The sequence below is a fragment of the Zeus faber genome (assembly GCF_960531495.2).
Source record: "Zeus faber genome assembly, chromosome: 10".
In the NCBI taxonomy this organism is placed as follows: Eukaryota; Metazoa; Chordata; class Actinopteri; order Zeiformes; family Zeidae; genus Zeus; species Zeus faber.
The window spans coordinates 24,706,091-24,729,496 of NC_137199.1; the positions used below are offsets into that span (position 1 = coordinate 24,706,091).

Genomic DNA, 23,406 nt, shown 5'->3' on the forward strand with positions numbered 1-23,406 from the left:
GGGGTTTTTTTCGACCAAATGGTCCAAGCTCCGTATTACAAAACAAAAACAGCTCACGTGGGGGGGTGGGCGCCTCACCACGTGACTGCCGCGGCGGGGGAGCGCGCGTTGTGCGTTTCATTCACACTGGACGCTGGACGCGGAAACGAGGGCTGCGGGGTTTCAACGCGTGGAAGGGTCACGGGAGGTTTACGGAGTTTATAGACGTTATCCCGGTAAGCACAGCAGCACGTAAACAACATACAGCGCAATATAGGGCCTTCAGGTTTTTCAAAAATTAAAATTAAAATCAAAAAAACAGGTGGACGGGGTTTTCTGCTGAAGTGCCGCGGTCACTGCATCCAAAACAGCGGATAAGGGAGATATGTCCATAATAATAATAATGATAATAATAATGATAATAATAATAATAATAATAATAATAATAATACCGATGATGATGATGATGATAATGATAATAATAATAATAATAATAATAATAATGATAATAAGGATACCGATGATGATGATGATGATAATAATAATAATAATAATAATAATAATAATAATGATAATAAGGATAATAATGACAATAATAATAATAGATAGATATTTAATTAAATGAATGATTAATGTGTTTTTTTTAAAGCGCCCTCGGTCAGCGCGCCACTCACTTCGCCTCAGCGTGTCCTCTGCTGCATCCCTCAGCATCGTGGACGATCCCACGCAGTCCACGCACTTCGAACACCTCCAAAGGCCCCCTCCAAAAAAAACAACAAAAAAAGCCCCCACAAAAAACCCTGACATCTCCCCAGGTCACTCGGTCAGGTGAGGTCACAGGGGGAAAAAAAAATGCCCACAAACACAACGGGGTGTGAGGATATAACGTGTCGCCGGGGCACTGGGAACGATTTAAAGCGATACGCATCGTCCCAAGTCAAGCCCTTGGGTTCCAGCAGCCCATAATACTTTTATATAATCAGTACCACAGTGGACCACACCACCCTGTCCAGCTCTGGAGGAGACATGGTGTTATGCAACAGCACCAGGGGCACAGTATCTTTATCTGACTGCTGCACACACTGGTGTACTTTCTACTTTAAGAGCAACAATTCCAATAAAAATGTTCAGTTTGACATCCCAGGACACATGGTGGGAGGTCATGTGGAAATGCTGCCGAATCAAACCTTTATCAGGCCTGTTCAACAGGTGGCCCGCGGGGGTGCCAAATCCGGCCCACGTATTGACGATGACCGGCCCTTTGAATAAGTCTGAAGATTAGTAGTGAACCGCAGCGACGACACTTTCTTGAATACCTCTGGGGCTTAAAGTAGTCGACCACAACACAACAATCTCCGAAATAAAAAAAAAAAACTCAGAGAGGATTTTATCTACAAACGGATTGGTCCATTTTAATCTGTTTGGTTCATTTGTGGAGGGGGGTTTTCTTCTTCTCTGTCATTGTTTTTACAAGTGTAGCTTTGTGAAAACAATGAAAAAGCCCCCGCAACGCGATGCCGTCGAATTTCCCCGCCTCGTCACATCGAGAGACACCCGTCTCCGTTCCCGTCCCTGGATTCAGGGTGCGCCCTACCTGTACCCCGACCGTTATGCAGGGTTTGAAATTTGAACCGCATCAAGACTCCCCCTGCACCCAGACGAATTGTAAATAAAGGGAGCGTCGGAGTGATCTGTGCGGTGAAGTCAGGGATGATGGAAGCGGGTTCGGGAGTGGACCCCCATGAACATCCCTTCTCCTCTTTCCCATCCCAAGTCTCTCCCCTTTACCTTTGAACCCCCGGCCCAGCGGCCCATCTCTGATCTGCGGGCCCTCCCTTACCCCCATCCCTCTCGCCGGGCCCCGGTGAGAGATGGCCATCCCCGTGCCGATCCCGCACAATATTTCAATTTCCTGTCCGGGCGCACGTATTCCGCGGGGGTTGAAAGGAGTTCAGAGGCCCAGTGTGGTGCCTTCAAGCCCCCCCCCCCCCCCCCCCCCCCCCCCCGCCCCCCGAAAAAACCCTGATGCTGAAGACGCAGGACCCAAACACTGAGCTGAGAACATTCCAGAGCTCGGGACCTCTCTGTGTGTCAGCAAAACAACCCCCGCCGCCGCCGCCGGCCGCCGCCCAGGCTTGGCCCGGAGAGCCGCGGGGACCGCCCATTGTTCCGACAGCCCATTATTCCGAAACCCCAATAGCCCGAAAAATGTCGGGTTGGAGATGGTTACGTTTAGGTATGAGGTATGGGGTGGTTAAGTTTTCGTATAAGCTTAGAAATGTCGGTTAGGGTCAGGGGGTCATGCATGTCCAATGGGACTGCTGGGATATGTCCAACGGGACATTTTCAGGCTTCTGGTGTCTCAGAACAATGGGGCAGTCAGAACAATGGCGCAGCACCAGAGCTGCCACGACCACTGAGAGGAAAAACCTGTTGACAATCACATTTTTTATTTTATTTTTTTGAATTCTCAACTAAATGGAAATACTTTGCATTCAACCACAGTCTGTAATGTAAGGCCACATTTAAAAATACCTGCATGAGAGGAGAGCAGGGGCAAAAGCCTTAACTTTCACTCTGGGAACAAGGTAACTGATTATTATTAATATCAGTTCTTATGTCAGCTGCTGGCAGCACACGGCGCGGCAGATGTTCTGGAAAGGAAGAAGGATCACGTCAGAGACTCCAACATCAATGGAGCTGTGGATCAAGTATGACATTATTATCTGGGTCAGTTATATTTATATTCCACGGCGGTTCAAAACAAACAGGATTATGCGCCATGTATCGCTGTGACTCAGGCGGGCGAAACATCCAGCCCGGGCAGGTCTGCGCCAGTGCATGAACGTGTAAGTACATATGCGAACGCGTGCCCGCATATAGGGCTTCTGACTGGACGAGACCCCCGTGCGTTTCTCTCCGGGGAGGAGCTGGATTGGCTGGAGCCGCTCCGGGGGCTTACCGGAGGCTGGGCGGCTGGCAGTGCGACCTAGTGGCGGGAGAGAGACGGGTGGTGCACGCGCGCAGGTCCGCGCGCGCGCACACACACACACACACACACACCTCTCTCATCCTCCCTCTGTTACTGACACAGATACAAACACAAACCTACACACGCAGGCTCACCGTTCACCGTGGGAATCTCCCATCTCCCCATCTCCTCGACATGCGCTCGCGTCATTAGGGGGATTTCCTACTTCCTGTTTGTGGTGTACGAAAATAAATAAATAAATAAATAAATAAAAGAACGAAAAGGAAGGTCATGTTTTGCATATAACCCGTTCCGTGAGCAGAATTACGTGCGCATGTTTATCAGCCTTAACCTCCCTGAACCCACACCGCCCACACCGCCTACACGCCCCCGGAACCACCGTCCCACCCAGCCATCAGCAGGCGCGTCCGCTTCCGAAAAACCCAAAGCGACGTTTCGTGGCGGATTCACAGTCGATGTGTAACAGTAAGAGGAAAAATCCCAAACCAAAAACCCGGCCTGAAGGCTCGAGCGAAGTGTTTACTAATCCGCCGCCCCCACCCCCCATCCCCGGCGCCCCTCCAAAAAAAATAAATAAATAAAAATCCAGATTACCCCACCCCCGCCACCACCCACTCTTCCAGATGTGATTTTTGGAGGGATTGAGCGGGGGGAGCAGAGGGAGGGGTTGACAACGAGGAGGGGGTGCTGGGGTGTGGCAGTGTGGGGGGGGGGGCAGGTCTGTGTCGGGTTTAGTCAGATCTACCGGGCCGGGTATGACAAGCAAGCGCTGTCCTGACACCGACCAAAACTGCAGCGGCGGCCATCAGAGACCAGAGCGCGGCGCGGCACCCGACGCCCAACGTCTTACACCCGAGTCGGAAATCTCTGCAGCTTTATCGAGACAGAAATAAAAAGCCGCGCCCGCCAACACAAAAGAAAACGCGTGTTGTGGTTTTGTTCTCGTTCGAACTTTGAGTTATTTTCGGAGCCGTGGGCGGGAGAACCCTTGTGCGGGTTTTGCAACCTTTAGCCGAGCAATTCTGGTGTTTGAAAAAAAGAATATAAGAAGAATATTGGCGCAATAAAAACGGTATTGTTTAATAACCAGTATGGGAATGAAGGTATTGGTGTGAATACCAGCATCAAAATTATTTTCTAACAACGCCGAGCCCTGGGAGGGTCCTTCTTCGACAACAGCGCACAGCCCTGTTTCCCTTAGAGGGGATTAATAATGAATAAAGCAGCCCCTCCCCGCCCTCCACGTCAAAATGATATTCATGCATGCTAATGCATCCATTATTTATGGTGCGCATTGAGGCTGGCTAGTGATGGCCACATGCAAGGGTGGAGAAAGGGGTGGGGGGTCTCCTCCCCGGATGGAGCTCATGAGCTCCGGAGGCAACATCCGGCCATTACAGCCGGGACCGAGGTCGGGTGGGGACTGTACGAGTGGGGGAGGGGGGAGGGGGGGCTGCCAGACTGCCGGTGCAATGGGGAGTGGGCCGCGAAGTGCCGTCGGGGGGGATGGGTGGATTAAACAAATAAATACATGATAAGAAATAATCATGCCAGCGGGGGGCGCAGAGGAGGGGGGGGGGGGCGCCATGGAGACAAAGAGGCTAAAGGGGCAAGCGGGGGGTGGGGGTCGGGAACAGTTTTTGGGCTGGAGTTAAGCCGGACCAGATTTACTGTCTGGACCGGCTTGTTCTTGAGCGTAATAATGTCGGGGTGTCGCGGCAACTTTTCACGTTTCGCCTTTTTTGAGTCGCCCGCCTGGCGTGCTCCGGCTGTTTCCGCCCCGGTCACAGCGTCGCAGGAGAGTCGAGCAAAGCTTGTCGGCGTCACAAACATCCCAGAGACATCCGAGCGAGATGCCGTGAAAATGGGACGCCGTGTCTATCACGCGGTAATATGCATTAGCGAACAATGGCCCATTCAGGGCCCGCACTGACAGCGGGAATTCAATAAGCGGTGTTCCACGCGCGGCGGCGAATTTTTCGTCACTTCAATACGCGGTATTGAATTCCGCCGGTATCTTTGAATCCCTTTCAAAAACGTGTCGGCGTCAGACGGAGGAAGAACGAGACGTCTGACGGGGGCCCGGGCTTCAAATCCGCAGAATTATTATGTTAACCCAAAGTGGGAGAAGGGGAAAGGAGAAAAAAAAAAAAGCGAGAGTGAAGGTGAGAGACGGGGGGGGGGGGCTCCTCCAGCGCACCAGGTGTGCGGCGGGGCAGGAGGAACGCTGGGTGATAAGATAAAGAGCGGGCCCGTGACGACTCTGCTATCCCGCTGATCCACCGCCCCCATATTAGCATAGATACAGAGTCATCAGCGTGGCAGGGAACTGGTGTTGTGGAGGTTGACAACCCCCCGACTCCTACTCATCTCCATAGATACCGCCGGGGCCACCAGGGCCACCGGGGGCCAGCCGCGCGCACGGCTTATCTCCGCCACGCCGTCCGCATGGCATGCCATTCTGCCAACAGGCTGGCACCTTATGTTTCCGTAATCCTCATAAGCAGTTCATCCCCAACGCAGCTTTGGTTGACCCAAAAAAAAAAAAAAGAGAAAAAGAAAGAGAGAAATAAGTGGAGCGATCCTTGAACAAAAAAAAAAAACCCCAAAAAAACGCAGCGCCGCCACCGCGATTGATCTGAGATCTGAAGTTCGGCGTCCTCGGCGTCAGAAATTCGGGGGGCTTTTGCACGGCGGGACGCGATTTGGAGCTGTGTGGGTTTTTTTTGACGTGAAACACGTATGAATATACGCCCGAGGTGAAAACGCTCGGTGTGGCTTCGCTGAAAGCGCCGCGGCAGGATTTGGCCCCCTGTTCCTGGGGGGGGCGCTGTCGGGACGTTGACTCGACGAAATGAAGAGTCAGGTTTGACACGTTCGCAAAACACCCCGTAAAAAAAGTGCTATCTGGAGAGGGGTATTGCAGTGTGGCATGTATGGATGGCAGAGTGACAGTACTGGTTCACGATGAAGGGTTCCGACACCAATAATTAAACTACAACCCGTTGCCGTCTGAATCTGGACTCACGGCAGCCAAACGGACAAGACCGGTGGCCGTGAAGCGACCCGCTTCCCCAGAGGTAGCACCAGAGGCGAGACCTCCCAGAAGGGGGGAAATTTGCATTGTGCAAACATTGCAACCTTTGTTCCCGAGGCAAACACAATGTGAAGCACTTTAAGTGATTTTTAATTCCCTCCCCCCGACCTCAACCAGAGGCAGGAAAATCCATAAACATTGGAATGATGTCAAAACAGCGTCGTGGGGTTTTTGACGGGGCCTAATTTTCCATCGTTCAAAGTGAAAACAGCTCCTGCAACATTTCCTGCACCCCCGGTGATTTTTATGACAAATACAACGGCGGCTTGATTGTACATGCGACCGCCGCTGTAAAAGCTGAACCATTAACTCCTATCTTGTTAACACGGAGGACCTGCGCCCCGAAAGTGCTGGAGCCGCGCTTTGCAAGCGCTTTCCCCCGGCGCCTGCTCGGGCGGATTGGCACCAGTTAGAGGAAATATAAAAATTAATGTTGCAGCGTATACACACCACATGCATAGGTTGCGGCGGGTGGAAACGGGCGACCCCGCTCGTGAGGGGGTCCCGAAAGGTGTTCTCGGTTGCCGCTTGCTGATTCGCCGGCCGAAACAGTTTGGACAGCGCGAGGCACACTTTCGCCAAAAGTTTGTCCTTCTGTTTTAGATTCCTGTGGGTCGATGCCGAACATTCGGTGCGACGTTGTGGACGGCTGATCCGGTGGACGGCGCGGTGTGAGATCAGGCTGGGCCGCGTCGCTCGCGTCCCGGCTGGCGCAACCCGACGTGCATTAAACGCAAAATACAAGTAAAAACGCCACGGGGAAAAAAAAAAAACAAAAAAAAAACAAAAAACGAACACACACAGGCTTTCACCGCCTCAGTTTCTCCTCCAGCACCCTGGAGGCGGAGAGCAACATGCCCTCAGGTGTCCCTGACCCATCCCTTGTGCAACCCGGTGGGGGGGGGGGGGGGGGGGGGGGAGCTTTGAGTCTCCAAATAACAGTGAACTTCCAACCTCTCCCTGAAGAGGCCTTCGTTAAGTTTCAAAGGCTTCCTGGTTTTACGTTACTGACCAAATACGGCCCAGCTGTACACAAAGTGGGCGCTCTCAATTAAACCCAATGGAGAGCGGAGGGAGATCAGACACCCCTTGATGTGTCCAAACATCCCCGTCCAAAAGCCGGGCGATGACAGGGAATGCCATTGATGTCGGTGTTTGCTTAAAACAGGTCAGTGTTCACTCGCGGCAAGTGTGACTACACACAGCGGCGGATTTCCCAGACGCCACTGCAACGGACAGCTCAAACCCTCGGCCCAGCCGAAAGCCCACGCAGAGCTCTGCGTTGCCGTCCGGACGTTTCATGCGACGCATCGTCTGAAGTCGACCGTACTTTGCCGCAAAACACAAAACCCCTTGCGTATCTTCATAGAGTTAAAAACTGATTCCGATTGGATAGAGGAGAGCATGGGCCTCCCCGAAGGAAGCCCCATCAAACAGCATTCACAAACAGATATATTGTCATATGTTAAAGAGTAAATTGGCAGAGAAATGGCGACCTGCTGAATCCCATTATTTCCCCCGCTTTTACCCATTGTCTTAAAGGCTGCCTCATGTGCCCCGAGTGCCTTTAAAAGACATGTTGAGAGAAAGGAGCCCTCTGCCGTGGAAAGAGCTAACTCAATTATCATAGCAACAGGCAGTGTTCTTTAACATGTCAATTGTACTTGGTCCGCATGCATAATGTTGCTGTTATTGTGGTGGGTTCTGTGTTGCTCCTTGACAAAACCCCAAACCACGGGCACATGGTCCTATTGTCATGGGCGCATCCATCTGGATCAAGGCCATTAGAGGATATTTGCACTTCCTCTGTGGCTCCTGGCCTTTTTTGACATGCGGCAGAAGGGAGCAGCCATCGCCCACCAGCGCTGGGACAATTGAGGTGCAGATTGATTCGAGGAACAGTTAAGCGGGACAGCCAGCGGGGCCGGCGCTCCTGTCAAGCCCGGTGATGGACACCCACGTGGGGGCTGGTGCTCGGCCCCGCGGTTCCTGAGGTCCCATTGCGATTGATGGGACAGGACGAGGCCCGGGCGCCCTAGTCTCGCTCTTTTGTCCGTGGGGATGTTGGAGGGTGTATGGGAATGTCAGGGGGCTGCCGGCCGCAGCACACTTCTGGTGTCAAGTGCTTAGGATATACTGCCGATCGGTCCCCGCGCAGAAGCCAAACCGCCAGAAAACAGATACTCTCTCGGAAGTGTCGTACGCGGTGTACGGTGCCTTGGAGAAAGCGGGGAAACGCTATAGCCCGTTTCCTCTTCTCCTCCGTTGATTCTCACAACATGAATAAAAGATGAACGCGAGGAGCCTATATGCTGTCAGCATCGCCTGCGTGAGGTGGCGTATGAACGATCTGAACACAAATGCATAAATAGGGCTCTTTGAAAAACAGGCAACATGCTGATAAGGCTTACAGATAGGCCTGATGTGGTTAACGCACAACGCCACGGCGTTTACACAGATCTTAGACATTCTTTAACTGTGCACTGAAGTGCGTGTGCGCGTGTGCGTGCGCGCGCGCGCGTGTGTGTTCCTTCTGCAGCCCAGCGAAAATAAGATTAATGCGAACAGATATTCCTTTGCCCACGTGGCAAAACAGCTCGGCGAGCCATATCAAATAGAGCCGGCGCAGTTTCGACACATAAACACAGCGAACTGTCAATCTGTGTATCCCCACATGTAAGGTATACGCTTGTTGCTGCGGAGGCTGCCCTCCTGCGCTGCGCTGGAATGCTGACAGCGCCGAGATACGGATCTTGATTTGATTAAGAGCCAGGGCCGAGGAGCGAAGCCGCTAAAGCCAATATCTGTTTGGTTTGGTGGGTAAGGGCGACCGGCGAGGAAGGGGGGCCGAGGTAGCGAGGGAGGGCCGGGGCAGCGCAAGTTGGCAGGCGGAGCGGTGGGAGGTGGTGTGGCGGTGGAAAAGGGGGCGTGGGGGGTGGGGGCTTTACCTGTAGCCCTGGCTCCTACTGGGAGTAATTTGGAACAGACTGCTCCCAATGTGTTCATTAGGTTGTGATTGAGGCTGAGCGCAGGTGGGGAGGTCCTGCCCGGCCTGACGCTGAATAGTCCTGATTGTGCTCAGCATAAAACACCATCTGTTTCAATGAGAGAGAGAGAGAGAGAGAGAGAGAGAGGGGGAGAGAGAGAGAGAGAGAGGGAGAGAGAGAGAGAGACAGAGAGAGAGGGCAGCACTAACAGGGAGAAGTTCTCCGTCTTTTCTATCAGTTGCTGCACCATTGTATGTGCCAAAACACCAAGAGGAAATAGAAAAGCGAAAAAAAAATGTTTTTGAAGGATGGAACAATATTAATTTTCTAATTCATTACGTTCGTAATAAAAAATAAAAATTAAAAAACAAAACCTTGGACGGTTCCCTTGGACCCGGAGTGCATAAGGTAAATTAATTGCCGGTTGTAAAAATGATTGCCATGTTATTCCACTCTACAAGCGGGGACGGCGTGATTGATTTTTGCGGAAAGTTAAAATGGCGTCCCTTTCCAGGCAAAGTGGAGGGCTTCCCAGTTTAGCCGCGGCCTGCCGCTGTGAGCGGAAAGCTGGAAAGACAAGGGGGATTGAAGATGGGCTAGAGGAGTTTATTTATGGGTCGTCTGACTCAAAGCCCGATGGTTTTTTGGTTAATCCCGAGCTCCGACCAGAAGCAGATATATGCACGCGCACTAATCTACGTGCTTAGGTGCAAATTCACACTCATCTCTATTTTTCGCCCCAGACACAACATCACCAGACGCCGCATTCGGAGGGCCCCGCACGGTCAAAAAAGAGATCTGGGAAGAAAAAAAAATAAAGATAAAAAAAAAAAAAAACGATGCTTCCCCCAGGTTTTATTCACACCCCTTTCCCTCGCCCTGTCTTTCTTTCTCCCGCGCCTGTTTTTTTTTTTTGGGGGGGGGTTTTAGTTGTTTTTTTTTTTTGTTGTTTTTTTTCCTCCACCCCTCCAAGTCATCGGGTCCGGGATGAAAGAGAAAGCAAACGGACGAGAAGAACCACTGTGCGCCGCTCGACTTTTGAAGCGTCTTTATCGGGCTTGGCAGCGCGGTCCTCCGTGTCCAAGCCTCGTCGTGCTTTTCATCCTTTGTGCCGTCCAAGGTGTGTCCAATGGACTGGGGCTTTGTGTGCGGGGAGGAGGGGGGGAGGATGGGGGGGGACGACACATCACATTCTGTCTTTAGTCTCTAGCTGGGTGATGTGGGGGTGGCGGGGGGGCTGCTTTTAGAACAGAGGGGAGACAAAAAAGCAAACTTATAGAAGGCCGCGGCTCCTCAAAGCCGAGATGCACAAAGGATTATAAAGCGTTACTTCATGCAGAGTTGTGCCAGATGTAATTGCGGGGTTCCCGGAGATAGAGAATCACATGCGACGCTCGGCCCCGCCCATGACACCATGAAAGGGCTGCGCGGCTAAGACACGTCTATGGCGAAGCGGGTGAGCAGAAAAGTTTCCCTCACTTTGATTCACCATAAACAAGTGAGTAAATAAGCTATTCTTAAGGCCCGGGTACAAATCCACCACTTGCTGACTGGAAAAGGCAATTTCATGCACGGCGCTTGATAGATGCGGAGTGAATGGCTGTCTCCACCAGGAACGCGGGGAGGGGTGGAAGGCGCCACCGAGCGACAAGTGACTCCCCTCCCCTCTATCTCTCCGCCATCAGCCTCCATGGCAGGCGCTTTCAAGTCTAAACGCTGCTTTCTATGGATACTGATGTTGATTTGTTGTTAATAATCCCGGCAGCCCGGGATGCGAGTCAGGTGTGCGGCAGGATAGGTAGGCAGTTTCCCCAGATCAACCCCCACCCCCATCCGTTTCCTGCGGCCTCCCGCCGAGATGGGACGGGTGAGGAGTGCGCATCGTTAAATGTGTTTCAGGGCAGAATTACAGCTACGGCGGTTAGGAAGGTAAGTTTGAGTGCACTGTGTGTGTGTGTGTGTGTGCGTGCGTGCGTGCGTGCGTGTCTGGGATGTGTGTGTCGCTGACAGCGAGCGGTGACGGGTGTTGTGTTGAGGAAGGGGTGGTTCAAGAGCTGCAGGCTCGCAGATGGGGTTCCCGTAGGAGGGACACGCCCCGGTGTTTTTCGACAGAGAGACAGAGGCTTTGTGTAAAAACATGGCGGCAGATTCGTCTTCGCGCCGTCTGGGCTGAGCAGCAGTAGCCGCAGTAGCTGGAGTTTCAATTTTTCCGCTCGTGGCAACCCCACCCCACACCCGCCCACCGACCCCCTCTCTCCACGGGCCTTCTGAGACACGGGAAGGGTCCGTGCGGGGCATCATAATCCTGATGGATCAGGCGTGGGCGCAGGTGCAATACGTAGCGGTTTGCCTTTGCTACGTCCGAAATAACGGTGGAACGGTGGGGAAAATAAGAGTCTAATGGTTCGAGGTTCGTGCAGGTCAGAAAGAACCCGTTTGCATCCGGCGGCACGGTGGAGCAGGTCCCCCGGGAGGGGCGGCGTCGGAGGTTTCAGCTCAATATACGAACGGCGGCGAAGGGGCCCGTCCGTGCGTCTCTGGCTACACTCACAGAATTCTGAAGACCTTCGATAAGGGAGCGGAGGGAGCTGGGGCGCCGAAAAGCCTCCACCGTCCCTCCCCTGCATGTCAATGAGGAGACATGCCGACGAGACCGGAATGATCCGACGACCGCTCCACCTGCAAGGGCCGTTTTTTTTTTTTTATGTCGCGGAGGGTGTAAAGCGGCGGCGAATGAGGACGCGTCGTCAGGCGTGGCACCCCGCGGGGCTGACGGGGAGGCTGGGTGGGCCGTGGGCGTGTCGCCCCCCTGACGCGGCCTGAGCTCGTCCAGACGAAGAGTATAGCTGGAGGCAGGTCCGCAAGCGTCTCTCGGGCCAGGTGCGAAGGTCTCCGGAGGGGGTGGGGCTTGGGGGGGCGGGGGTCACAGCATCCGCAGGGTACCTCAAGCCTTCTCCCAAACCTGCTAAAATTCTCCAAGCCCCCCGCCCCGCCGCCCGGCGCCTCATCACCTCGTGCCCCCGGGGGCCCCGCCGCTACACACTCCACGGCCCTGTGGCGGGAGGTCGGGGGGAAGGAGGGACCTGGCCGGATCACCCCAGTGCCCCCCGGTACATATGACCAGGACTCTCCCAAAAAAACACCAGCCAGGGACGCAGTGGGGGGGGGGTTACGGTAATGACACACGGAGGGGGGGCAGAAACACATACAGGGCGGGGCACAATTCATTTTCTCTGTATTTGAAAATAGTTTTCTCACATCTTTTCCCTGGATTCAAAGAGGTGGCCAGCGAGGCCCTCACCCCATGAGAGACAATTAGTCATAACCCAAATGGCCCTGATAGCTGGGGTTCATACACACACACACACACACGTAATTACAGTCTCTCTAGCACTTCGGCTGGTTCGGGGGCCACAGTTCAGGATCCACAACAAACAAAAGGTGTTCCGTCTGTTTTGGAACGGGAGATTTGACTTTTGACCGCAGGCTCCGGCGAGGTAACGGGGTTTTTTTTTTTTTCCACAGGCCCAACGGACGGGAAGGCCCCGGAACCAGCGGCTACGTGGCAATACCGGCGCTCCCTAATCCCGGCATTACGTGAAGCGCCCAGTGAATGCGCTCACCGGGCCCCAATAAAGACAAAGTGATGTGGTCAAACCCATTGATGCAGCAAATCCAAAAAAAAAAAGAAAAAAAAAAACCCCATCCCCTTGTCTGCCCAATCAACTGGCAATAACATCTTTCTTTCTCCCCATCGCAGACAATCCTATCGCGGGGCCGGGATCCAACCCCCCCAAAAGAAACACACAAAAAAAAACAAAAAACAACACAGAAGGCTCCTTCAACGCCACGTCGTTTTCAATCCGGAGACAACACAATGCATGTTCGATCTCCACGCCACGTCGGTAGTTTTGGGGGGAAGGAGGAAGAAGAAGAAGAAGAAAAAAAGAAAAAAAAAAAAAGAAAAAGAGCAAATGCGATTTAGTTAAAACAAGCTAAACGAGTGAGAATTAAGATGTTTAAGCGTAGGATGAGGCGGTTATGCATACATAACATGTTGAGGCTGGGGACCCCCCGCTGCGGGAAGGCACGACAAAGCCTCCCTCGCAGGAATACCTCTGGGACCGCTAATGATTAATTAGCTTGTGTCATTAAGTGAGGCAAATGTCACCCCAGCTTCCTGGGGAAGCTGTCACACTATGTGGAGCCTCCTCGCAGGCATCCCTCCCCCCTAAGGTGCTGGTGGGAGCTCGGCGCCGTTTCCAGTCCCACTCTGACATCTAGTGGACACGCGCGGAACTACACCAGCCACTTCAGCCGCCAATCGAAGCGTCGAAATCTTTATTTATTTATTTTTTTATTATTTTATCATTCCTTTTCATTTCAAATGCACCGCACCTCCGCGTTACAGTCGGAATTCAAACCCTCCCTCGGTCAAAGCCCTCTCGACGACAGGACGGGGGAAAGGTTGTCCAAATGTCAAGAGGAGATTACAGCTTTAAAGAGATTGCGAGGCGAGGATGAGGCGACCCCTGACCTTTGGGTGTCACTCTGCATACGAGCGAGGCCACCGCCATCAAACTCAGACGGCGGCGACCCCCGCGGCCGCACCCGCTCAGGCTCGGGCGCGGGCCGGCTCGCTCCGAGGGATCTGGTCCAAGCAAGCACGCGAACACACACGCACACACGCGCGCGCGCACACCCTAAATTTAGGAACGTCCGGCACGCACGGCGGCCCCGAACACCGATTTTCTTACCACGACATCCGCGGCGATCCCGTCCTCTTGCTCGACGCCGCTCTTCATCCGTCCCCCACCGCTCGCCACGTGCTCCACACATGTTCTCCGGTCAGACTTTCTGTTTCTCTCTCTCTCTCTCTCTGTGTCACTCCGAGGATCAGTCAGCCTCCCATCCCGAACGGAGGTCAGAGCCCAAATCTGGCCCGTTGGGAAGACAGTCCAATAAGGAGTGAGAAGGCCCCTCTCCTGGGGGGGGGGGGCGCGCACACACACACACACACACACACACACACACACACACACACACACACACACACACACACACACACACACACACACACACACAATGTGGCCTAGCTTCACGTATACACACGCACATACAAAGGCACACCTGTCGAGGCCTTTCCACTGCGTGAGCACAAGCAAAGATGTCCGCCCTCCCCCCTCCCTCCCTCCCTCCACCTCTCCCTATGTGGTATCCCACGTCCGTTATATTAAAGCAAAAACCCATTCAAGTTCCACTTTCTCATCTGTAACCCCGAAATAATGGCATGAGCGATTTTCACATTTAGCCGAGCGGGGACACATGCAGGTTTTTTTTTCTTGGGTTTTTTTTTCCGACCCCCACACTCTTTCTCCCCCACTCTCTCCCTCCAACGCCCTTAATGAATGTGGTAGGAACCGACCCCCGCCGTCTAATCTCCCTCCGAGGCTAAATTGGCCGGATTACGGTTCTGCAGTTTTCGAAAGAGTTTTTTTTTTGTTTTGTTTTTTTTAAAGGGGAGGGGGGCGCCGTTTGGCGGCAGATTCTGTCGTAGAGCACCTGTGTTTGGAGACGGAAAAAAAAAAAATGGAAAAAAACGAAACAAACCCAAACCCCCACGCACGGCGCACGCACCTCGGCGCGCAGGTACGAAACGTGCGGGGTCGGCGCCGCTACTTCCTCCCAGCGGCGGAGGCGGAGGGCCTCCCCCGGCCCCAATGAGGAGGACTCCCCATTGTGCGGACCCGCTGGTGTGTGACGTGCATTTGAAGGGGGAATCCGTCAAATAGAGCGATTGAATTAAAGTGCACTCCGCTCCAGAGTGCTGTTCTCACTTTGCCGGTCTTCACCACAACATGTCTTGTCCGAAAATAATTAGATTGGGGTCCTTGGGTGGCGGAGTAGCGGGGTCCTCAATGGTCAAAAGAGGGAATTGGTCTAGCGTTGAATGGAAAACCACCGCCACCCCTACCCCCCACCCCCCCCACCACCCTAAAGGAGATTTTATTTCTCTACACTTGAGGTTTGTTGTCTTTTGTGACCATTATGCCCATTCACCATCGCTTTCATGCAGCTGTGGCCCTGTTAAAAACCGTCTTTGTGCCCTGAATACGATGTCTGCGATGAATACGGGAAATGTGTCCGTGGCAGGTAGCCCTTATGGCAAGTTAATCTCCTGGGGGGGGGGGAAGCCTTGTACAAGTACTTTAAAATTCTCCATAGGCCACAGAGGGCTCGTCATCAATCGGGCACTTCTCCCCTTTGTGGGGGGTAAAGCACGGCTGCTGACAATGACGGCCAAGTGTGGCAAAGTAATCACCTTCTGGGGAAAACACTAGTAATTACTTCTAAACTGTTTGGGCTCCGGAGACAACTCGCATTGTGTCGCTGGGAGAAGCGAGCGGCGTCTTTTCAGGGGCGGCGGCGAGACGACGCTCGCCCTCAATCTGTTATCTGTTTGTTTGCCACCGGGGTCAACGCTCCGTCCCTTAAGATAAGATAAACCTTCCTTGGGCACCGCCGCGGGGACATTTGCACGGTCACAGCAGCAAAAAGTGGCAGCAGAAAATAGAGAGCGTTGATAAAGAGTTGTCGTAACTCAAAGTTCAAAGTATCAAAGTAAGCACTATAAGCAATACATAGAAAATATATACCCAAGTATAAATAACATAAATAGGAATCAGAGTAATAAAGTGTATTGCACATAATTCGACAAATTGCACATCAGGGATTGTACTTTATTTTTTTGTACCTGTGTGTGTGTGTGTGTGTGTGTGTGTGTGTGTGTGCCCCGCGTTATACAATAGAAATACATTACACGCCAGAGTAACAGAATGAATTCAAATGAAGACCGATCCACTGCTCACTCCATTTTAAACAGCGTGGTATGGTAAAACGAACAACATTTGAACATTGCAGCGGCTCCCTTCAACCCTTTATTTGTTGCTGGAAAAACGTGGAGAAATGTCTGACATCAATTATTCACTGAGCTTTCCGAACTGTTCCAAAGTGATAAATAATCACGTAAATGTTTTGTGATTTCAGATTGAAGCCCATTCAGTGATGAATGGTCGGATGATGCATCCGATTCCGCATGGATGGTTGGATGGTACCAAACGTGATGATGCCTCATCACAAAGGTTTACGTTTATATGTGTATTATTTTTTTCCACCCTTTTTATATTGGGCCACATGCAGAAGACAGAAGTTGTCTGACAGTTTGGGATAAAATTCGCAATTTTATTTAGATTTTGGAGGCCAGTCCTTGCGATCAAGCTCCAGATGATCACACATGCAACATGCAGCAACATCCATAAGGGGGGGGGGGAAAGGATAAAACAGTGAACTCCATGAAAGGTTTTTGGGAAAATAAATAAATAAAATTAAAAAATTTTTTTAAAAAGGAATGAAAAGAAAGTCACATCATCCCATGGGGCTGCATGTCTCACATCCGTGTTCCAAGACTAAATAAATGTATTTTTTTTGGACACTATGTGGAGCTGTTGAGCTCATAATAAGCTTGAGAAGTTGAGACGCCCTTAACTAGAGGGTCAACAAAGATGTGATGACCTTCTGTCTTGGAGAAGAAGCACTGAGATATATATATATATATATATATATACACACACACTACTCACAAAAACGTAGGGATATTCAGCTTTCAGGTGATATTTCAGGATGAACCTAAAATGCACTATAACCTTTACAGGTGAACTTAATTTGACCTTCTCTAAACTTTTGAATGCACATGTCCAACTGTTCAATGTTTCAGTACTTTTTGCACAACTTGCTGTTCTCTAACAAGGAGCTGAACGGCAAAATTCACAACAGGTGTTTGATCCATGAATCGACCAATACATTTCCTGGTTCAATTAGAATTGGTATTTCAAACAGTCCTCTTCATCATGCTGTTCACATGTTGACATCATGAGACCAATACGACACCTAACAACTGATCAACAGTAACTCGCCATTACGAGGCTTCAAACAGGATGTTCTCAGAGGGAAGTGGCCACTGAGCTTAGAGTGTCACAGAGTGTCATCAGCAGGTTGCAACAGAGATACAGAGACTGGAAGAGTCACAGAAAGGCATAGAAGTGGCCACATCCCACACTGATGACCACTTCATTGTGAACAGTGCCCTGCAGATGATGAAGCCACTCAACTCCAGGCACATTTAAGGGAGGTGAGAAGCACCCAAGTGTCACGTCAGACCATTCAAAACCGTTGACATCAGCGTGGTCTGCGTGCTAGACGACCTGCAAGGGTACCTGACCACACCACCAGGCACAGGCATCATCGTCTTGCACAGGCCAGGGAGCATTTACGCTGGACGGGGGACCAGTGGCCTCAGTGCTGTTCTCTGATGAAAGTCGATTCACGTTGAGCAGAAATGATGGCCGCCAACGATGTTGGAGACGTCAAGGAGAGCGCTATGCGTCAGCCACTGTTGTCACCAAATGAGCCTTTGGTGGTGGTGGTGTTACAGTGTGGGCAGGTCAAGGCCTAATTTCATGTTCATGGACGACAATGCTCCAGCTCATGGAGGTGGCATCATTAGGGAACGGCTGCTGGAGACTGGGGTACCTCAAATGGAGTGGCCTGCACTTTCTCCAGACCTGAATCCCATAGAAAACTTATGGGATCAGCTGAGTCGCCGTGTAGAGGCTCGTAACTTTGTACCCCAGAACCTCAATGACTTGAGGGCCGCCCTTCAAGAAGAGTGGGGGGCCAGGCCTCAGCAGACAATAAGTCGACTTGTGAACAGCATGAGACGTGGTTGTCAAGCTGTAATTGATGCTCTGACATTTTTTGTTGTGGTCTAACCACCACTGTTGTTGGCTTTTGTTTAAAAAAATAGTTTAAGATGAGGAAATCGCCATTGCATGCTTCTACTTAAATGCCCTACTTTCATGATATAATATCACTGTAGCGTGAACTTTTTACATTTTCCATAAATTTCACCCGAAAGCCAAATATCCCTAACCTTTTGATTGTAGTGTGTGTGTGTGTGTGTGTGTGTGTGTGTGTGTCTGTGTGTATATATATATATATATATATATATATATATATATATATATATATATATATATATACACACACACACACACACATATACATATACATATACATACATACACACACACATATACGTATTTATTGCTTTTTCTACATTTTCGTGAATTGAATGCTGTGGTCACCTATTCGGCCTCTTGGAGCTGTCTTAAGTGTCTCATGTTTCTTTGAAAACTCATATTTAATGTGCTTATTAGTCAGACCTCTTTTAGAGCGGACACACCTTTTAATTGGCAATCATCTAACATGACTCACCATTAGGGCTGCATTTTTAAATGCGATTTGATTAAATCAAAACTCCGGCGGTCACTTCCGTGTCATCAGAAATCCAAATGATGTCTCTCCATTGACAGGACGACCAGCCCCGATGGCCCCCGATATTTTGCCACGGCATCGGATGCTTCTAAAGGCTGGCAGGCAGAGGTCAAAGGTCAAGTCTGTGCAGAAACAGGAGAATCCTTCTTTGATCGCAGCCAGTCGTACGATGCAGTTGAAACTTCAAACAAGTTCCTAAAATGTGTTCACATTGTTTTATTCTGCCAGCACCGTTACATGAAAGTTACTTTACTCATTTGACTGGCTGTTGGCTATGAGGTTAACTGGTACTTGAGGTCCACAACCCAAAGAAGTTAAAGATCTTTCATTTGAATATTTGTTAGGTCTATTCCCGTAAGGCTGACATCAAGATTCAAGATTCAAGATTTTTATTTGTCACATACATATACATACTTCCATACATATATGCAGTGAAATGTAATGCAACGCACCCGGTGATAGCACACAAGAAGTCCTAGGAAAAAGTACAAAAAATAAAATAAAATAAAAAGTAGAAAGTAGAAAATTCCTTTCTAGGCAGGCACTTGCCGCCAAATTCCTGCCTCCCATTGAACCCCTCAAGCCTGTGACTTTTAACAAAATGGCTTCAGATGAATAATGAATAATACCACTCTTTATTTTCAGGAGTCAACTGTGCAGCTAAAAATCACAACCTCCTCAAGTGGGAACAGCTAAACAAACGGCTCTCCATTGTGTTCCACATGTTCACATATGGCCACTGCTGGAAAGAAAAATAAATGGAACCACTTTTCTGGGGCACACATTTAACAGCGGCGCTCCGCTCAGGGAGGGGAAGGTAAATGCGATGTAATCTATTTACAGATTACTCATTAGTGCCTTAAAACTCTAATTAGAAATTACATTTTCATTAGGGCTTCTACAGTTCATCTACGTAGCCTGACACCTTTTAGTGCTTCACTCAGGCCAATATATAATATTGACTTCTTTAGTTGGTAATTTAAAATGTGTAAATTATATGGTTGAATGTAACCCTCAGTAATTCAAGGCATTTTGAAAGCTATTTATACATTGGTATAATTACTATAGTTGTCACAATAACTGTAACCATTTATTTTTGTAATTTTTAGCCCCCACTTAAAATTGAAGTAGAGCATATGTGAGAAGTAAAAAATATATATATTATATCCAGATGAATAAACCACAGGAGAAATTATATTATGATGGCATGTGAAAACCATGTGCTTTTTAATTAAAAAAAAAAACCCTCAACAACAGTAATGATAATAATATGGCAATGACAATAATAAATATTATTATTATTATAACTATTATTATTATTATAAATATTATTACTATTATTACCATTATTATTATCATGACCTTTATTTATAGCACGTTTCATACTTGACATGCAACTCACATTGCTTTACATTAATATAAGGAACTAAAAAATAAATAGATAGATAGATAGATATTGTAGGGTTGGGGCTAACCCTATAATACCACTAATAATAATTATACTAATACGACTACTACTACTAATAATAATAATCATCATCATCCCCACATATGACAGTGCGCCCATGGGACACCAGGGGAGCGTCAAGCCTCATCCACAGCCCGCACCGGGGGTTGTGTCCGGACGCCCCCCGTGCCTCTCCCAAGACCCCAGTCTGCTGAAACCCGGAATGAGAGGACGCTCGAGTAGGTGAGCGAGCCATGCGTCGTGGGTTGAAGCCACGCGGGGCCGATGGGGGCTGACGGAGGCTGGCGGAGAGCGACGAGCGCCCGAGAGAGAAGCGCCACCCTCCGCGTCGCCGCAGCGCGGGCTTCGCGTGAAGGGAAGCCGTTTCCAGCGGCGAGCGCTCAGGTAACGCGCCCGCACGTCGCGGTCCCCCACCCCGGTCCGCGGGAGGTACTCCGACGCCTCGCCTTCGAAACGGCCGTTCGAAGGATGAACAATGGGATTGTGCGCGGGTACCAGGTCCGTTCCACACGACACGCATCTGGCTGTTTTGGTTTTTTTTTGCAGATGGAGGCGTGAGGATGGAATGGATCAACAACGCACGGAATGTAAATCCCTCATTGAGAAACCACGGATCGCGGGTGTTTTGTGCCTTCGCTGATGCGTGTTGACGCTATGTGCGCGTTTTGTCAAACCGCGACGCGGTGATCTGCGGCATGTTTTATTCCCTGTCTCACGCATAATGGTGTGATGAAATGAATGAAGCTTGGTGTGGCGATGTAATGTCATTGGAATTCATGTAAACTGCCATTGCTAATTTTCTGAAAACGATATGGACAATAATAACAATTGATCAGCGTTAAACCAATACTAAGCCTTTGTGGGCCAACCCCATTTAAAAGCAAACATATTATCCGTCTAAACCCATTTTTCTCCCATCTTCGTTTTCTGCCTCAAGATGAGATCGACCTAACGTCTGGTGGAGACCCCATGCACGCGCAGGGACTGAGCCGGACGAACCATGCCCAGCTCCCAGGCGCCCAGCGTGAACGCCAGCTTCAGCGACGTGCCCTGGGACTCCGGCCTCCCAGGCTCTGACGGCGGCGCGGTCTGGTCCTCCGTCGTCAACAGCGCGGTGAAGGTGGCGCTGATCTCTCTGATAGTGTGCCTCTCTCTGTTTGGCAACGTGGTCGTTCTGCTGGTGTTCCAGCGCAAGCCTCAGCTCCTCCACGTGGCGAACCGCTTCGTTCTCAACCTGCTCCTGGCCGACCTGCTCCAGACCGTCTTGGTCATGCCCTTTGCCATCGCCGCCACCGTGCCGGGCATGTGGCCCCTGGACGCCCGGCTGTGCCAGGCCCTGGTCGTGCTGATGCACCTTTTCGCGTTTGCGGGCGTCAACACCATCATTGTGGTCTCTGTGGATCGCTATCTGGCGATCATCCACCCGCTGTCCTATCCCACTCGCATGACCCCCCACCTGGGAACGAACCTGATCATCTCCACCTGGGTGCTGAGCCTCCTGCAGAGCACGCCTCCGCTCTACGGCTGGGGCACCATTGACTTTGACCGCCACCACAACGTCTGCTCGGTGATTTGGTCGTCCAGCCTGTCCTACTCCGCCGTGGTGTCGGTGTTTTCCTTCTGGCTGCCCGTAGTCATCATGCTGGGCTGCTACTGGATGGTGTTCAGGGCGGCTCGGAGGCAGAACGCCCTGGTCCATCCCATCCAGACCCACACCCAGATCACCCAGCAGGACGACCAGGAACCCTGTCCCGGCAGCCCCCAGCGCCACCTCCAACAGGCGCCCCCGCCCGATAGGGGCTACCCCGTCCGGGTCAGGCACAGACGCTTCCACTACCACTGCAAGGCCGCTCGGGTGGTGTTTGTGATCATGGCCTCCTACATCCTGAGCATGGGACCGTACAGTGTGCTCAACACCGTGTCCATGCGTTCCAGGGCAGCGGTGCCATCTTGGTTGTCCTCTCTGGCCCTGGTGCTGTTCTTCGTGCAGTGCTGCCTGCACCCGTATATCTACGGCTACATGCACCGCAGCGTGAGGAAGGAGTTCCTGGCTCTGCTGTGCGGGCCGTTCTGCAAACAGGGCCACCCGGGCCAGAGCTCCGCGGTGGAGAGCTGCTTCACCGCCACCGAAGGGCGCTTTGGCCCGCACCCCCACCTGCCCAGTCTGGCCGCGCGGGTCTTTCCCCTGCGCACTTGGGAAGAGGTCACCACCTCCTCTTCTCCCACTCTGGACAGGAAGTCGAGAGACAGCCGTAAGGAGACCACCTCCACCAGCCTCAGCTCCGAGAAGGACCTGGGCGTCCAAAGCAAATGAAGGGAGGGAACAGATTCGAGGATAGGGGACTCAACGACTGGACATTCAACCACGTTTCCTCTGAATTGAGGAGCTTATCCCACCCGTGTGAATATATCACATTGAGAACATGGTGGTTATTTATGATTTTTTTGTTTTTTTCTGGAGTGGTGGTATCAATCATGAGGGTGAAGTTAGTTTTACATTTTCTTGGATTGCCGTAAAGAATTAACAAAAATGAATGACAAAACAAATGCCTTTGGTTCTGGACTACAACAGCATTTAGCACATACAATATTGAACACTGGGTGTTTTGAAAGTATTCGTTTCACTAGGTCCAATTTTTTTGGGGGGGGGGGCAGGGGTGACAGAAATCTAGATTCATATTTTTGCATCTCTTTGTGTAATCAGTGCAGTCCGTGTTGAAACCCGTTATTATCTATGTATCCATGGTCTTTGGAAAGGATGCGTTGCAGCTTTTGGCAGTCGTGCCAACACCATGTACATTCTACAACTGTTACATTATGCTACGATGGGCATTTCAATCCGGGTTCAAGGTTAAATCAACTGACATTAGGCAGAAACGGAACACCCTTTGCGGGATTCATTTTTCATTTTCCACATTCGCCCAAGTGAAAGCGGAGCTGCCGTCGAGTCTTTCCGCGTGGTAAGAAGATGGACGCCCACCTGGCGTGTAGGGGTTGAAATTCCTATGCGGGGGTCAAAGCGGTTTGCCTTGCTCAGTTTGCTATAAATACAGGCCATAGTTGTTGACAGCACCAGCACAGCTCGTCGCCTCCTGTCATCTGCGATTACGATTTTAACGATTTCCGTGGATGCGGCCTGAGATTCGAGGATGCTCCTCCGCCGTCCTCGCGTCGATGAAAGCGAGCAGCTCCCGCAAAAAATAAAAATAAAAAAAATATATATATATGAACTCAGGTTATTATTGTGAGAGATGTTTAGCGCTCATAACGGTTTTCTCTCGATATTTATTTATTTTTTTGGCGGGGGCGGTCCGTAACTGCTTTGCGTTCGTTCCAAAGTGTCCTGTGTGCAAATGAATGGGGGTCGTGCTTTGTTTTTTTTCTCCCCCCCGCCGGTTCGCAAACACGTGGAAGCGGGTGACTCCGTCCGTCCGCCGGAAAAGAGAAACCGTTCATACAGTTTTTGCCTTAGCCTTTCTTTCTTTGAACC

The 23,406-nt window shown here is 50.8% G+C and overlaps 1 protein-coding gene across 1 annotated transcript; it reads left to right on the plus strand.

The window, feature by feature from the left end:
- Positions 1–20,916: 20,916 nt before the first annotated feature.
- gpr101 (G protein-coupled receptor 101) lies at positions 20,917–22,230 on the plus strand (the record flags this gene model as incomplete). Its single annotated transcript, XM_080008372.1, has 1 exon — positions 20,917–22,230. One exon carries the CDS (start codon positions 20,917–20,919, stop codon positions 22,228–22,230), a length of 1,314 nt encoding a protein of 437 aa, XP_079864498.1.
- Positions 22,231–23,406: the final 1,176 nt, after the last annotated feature.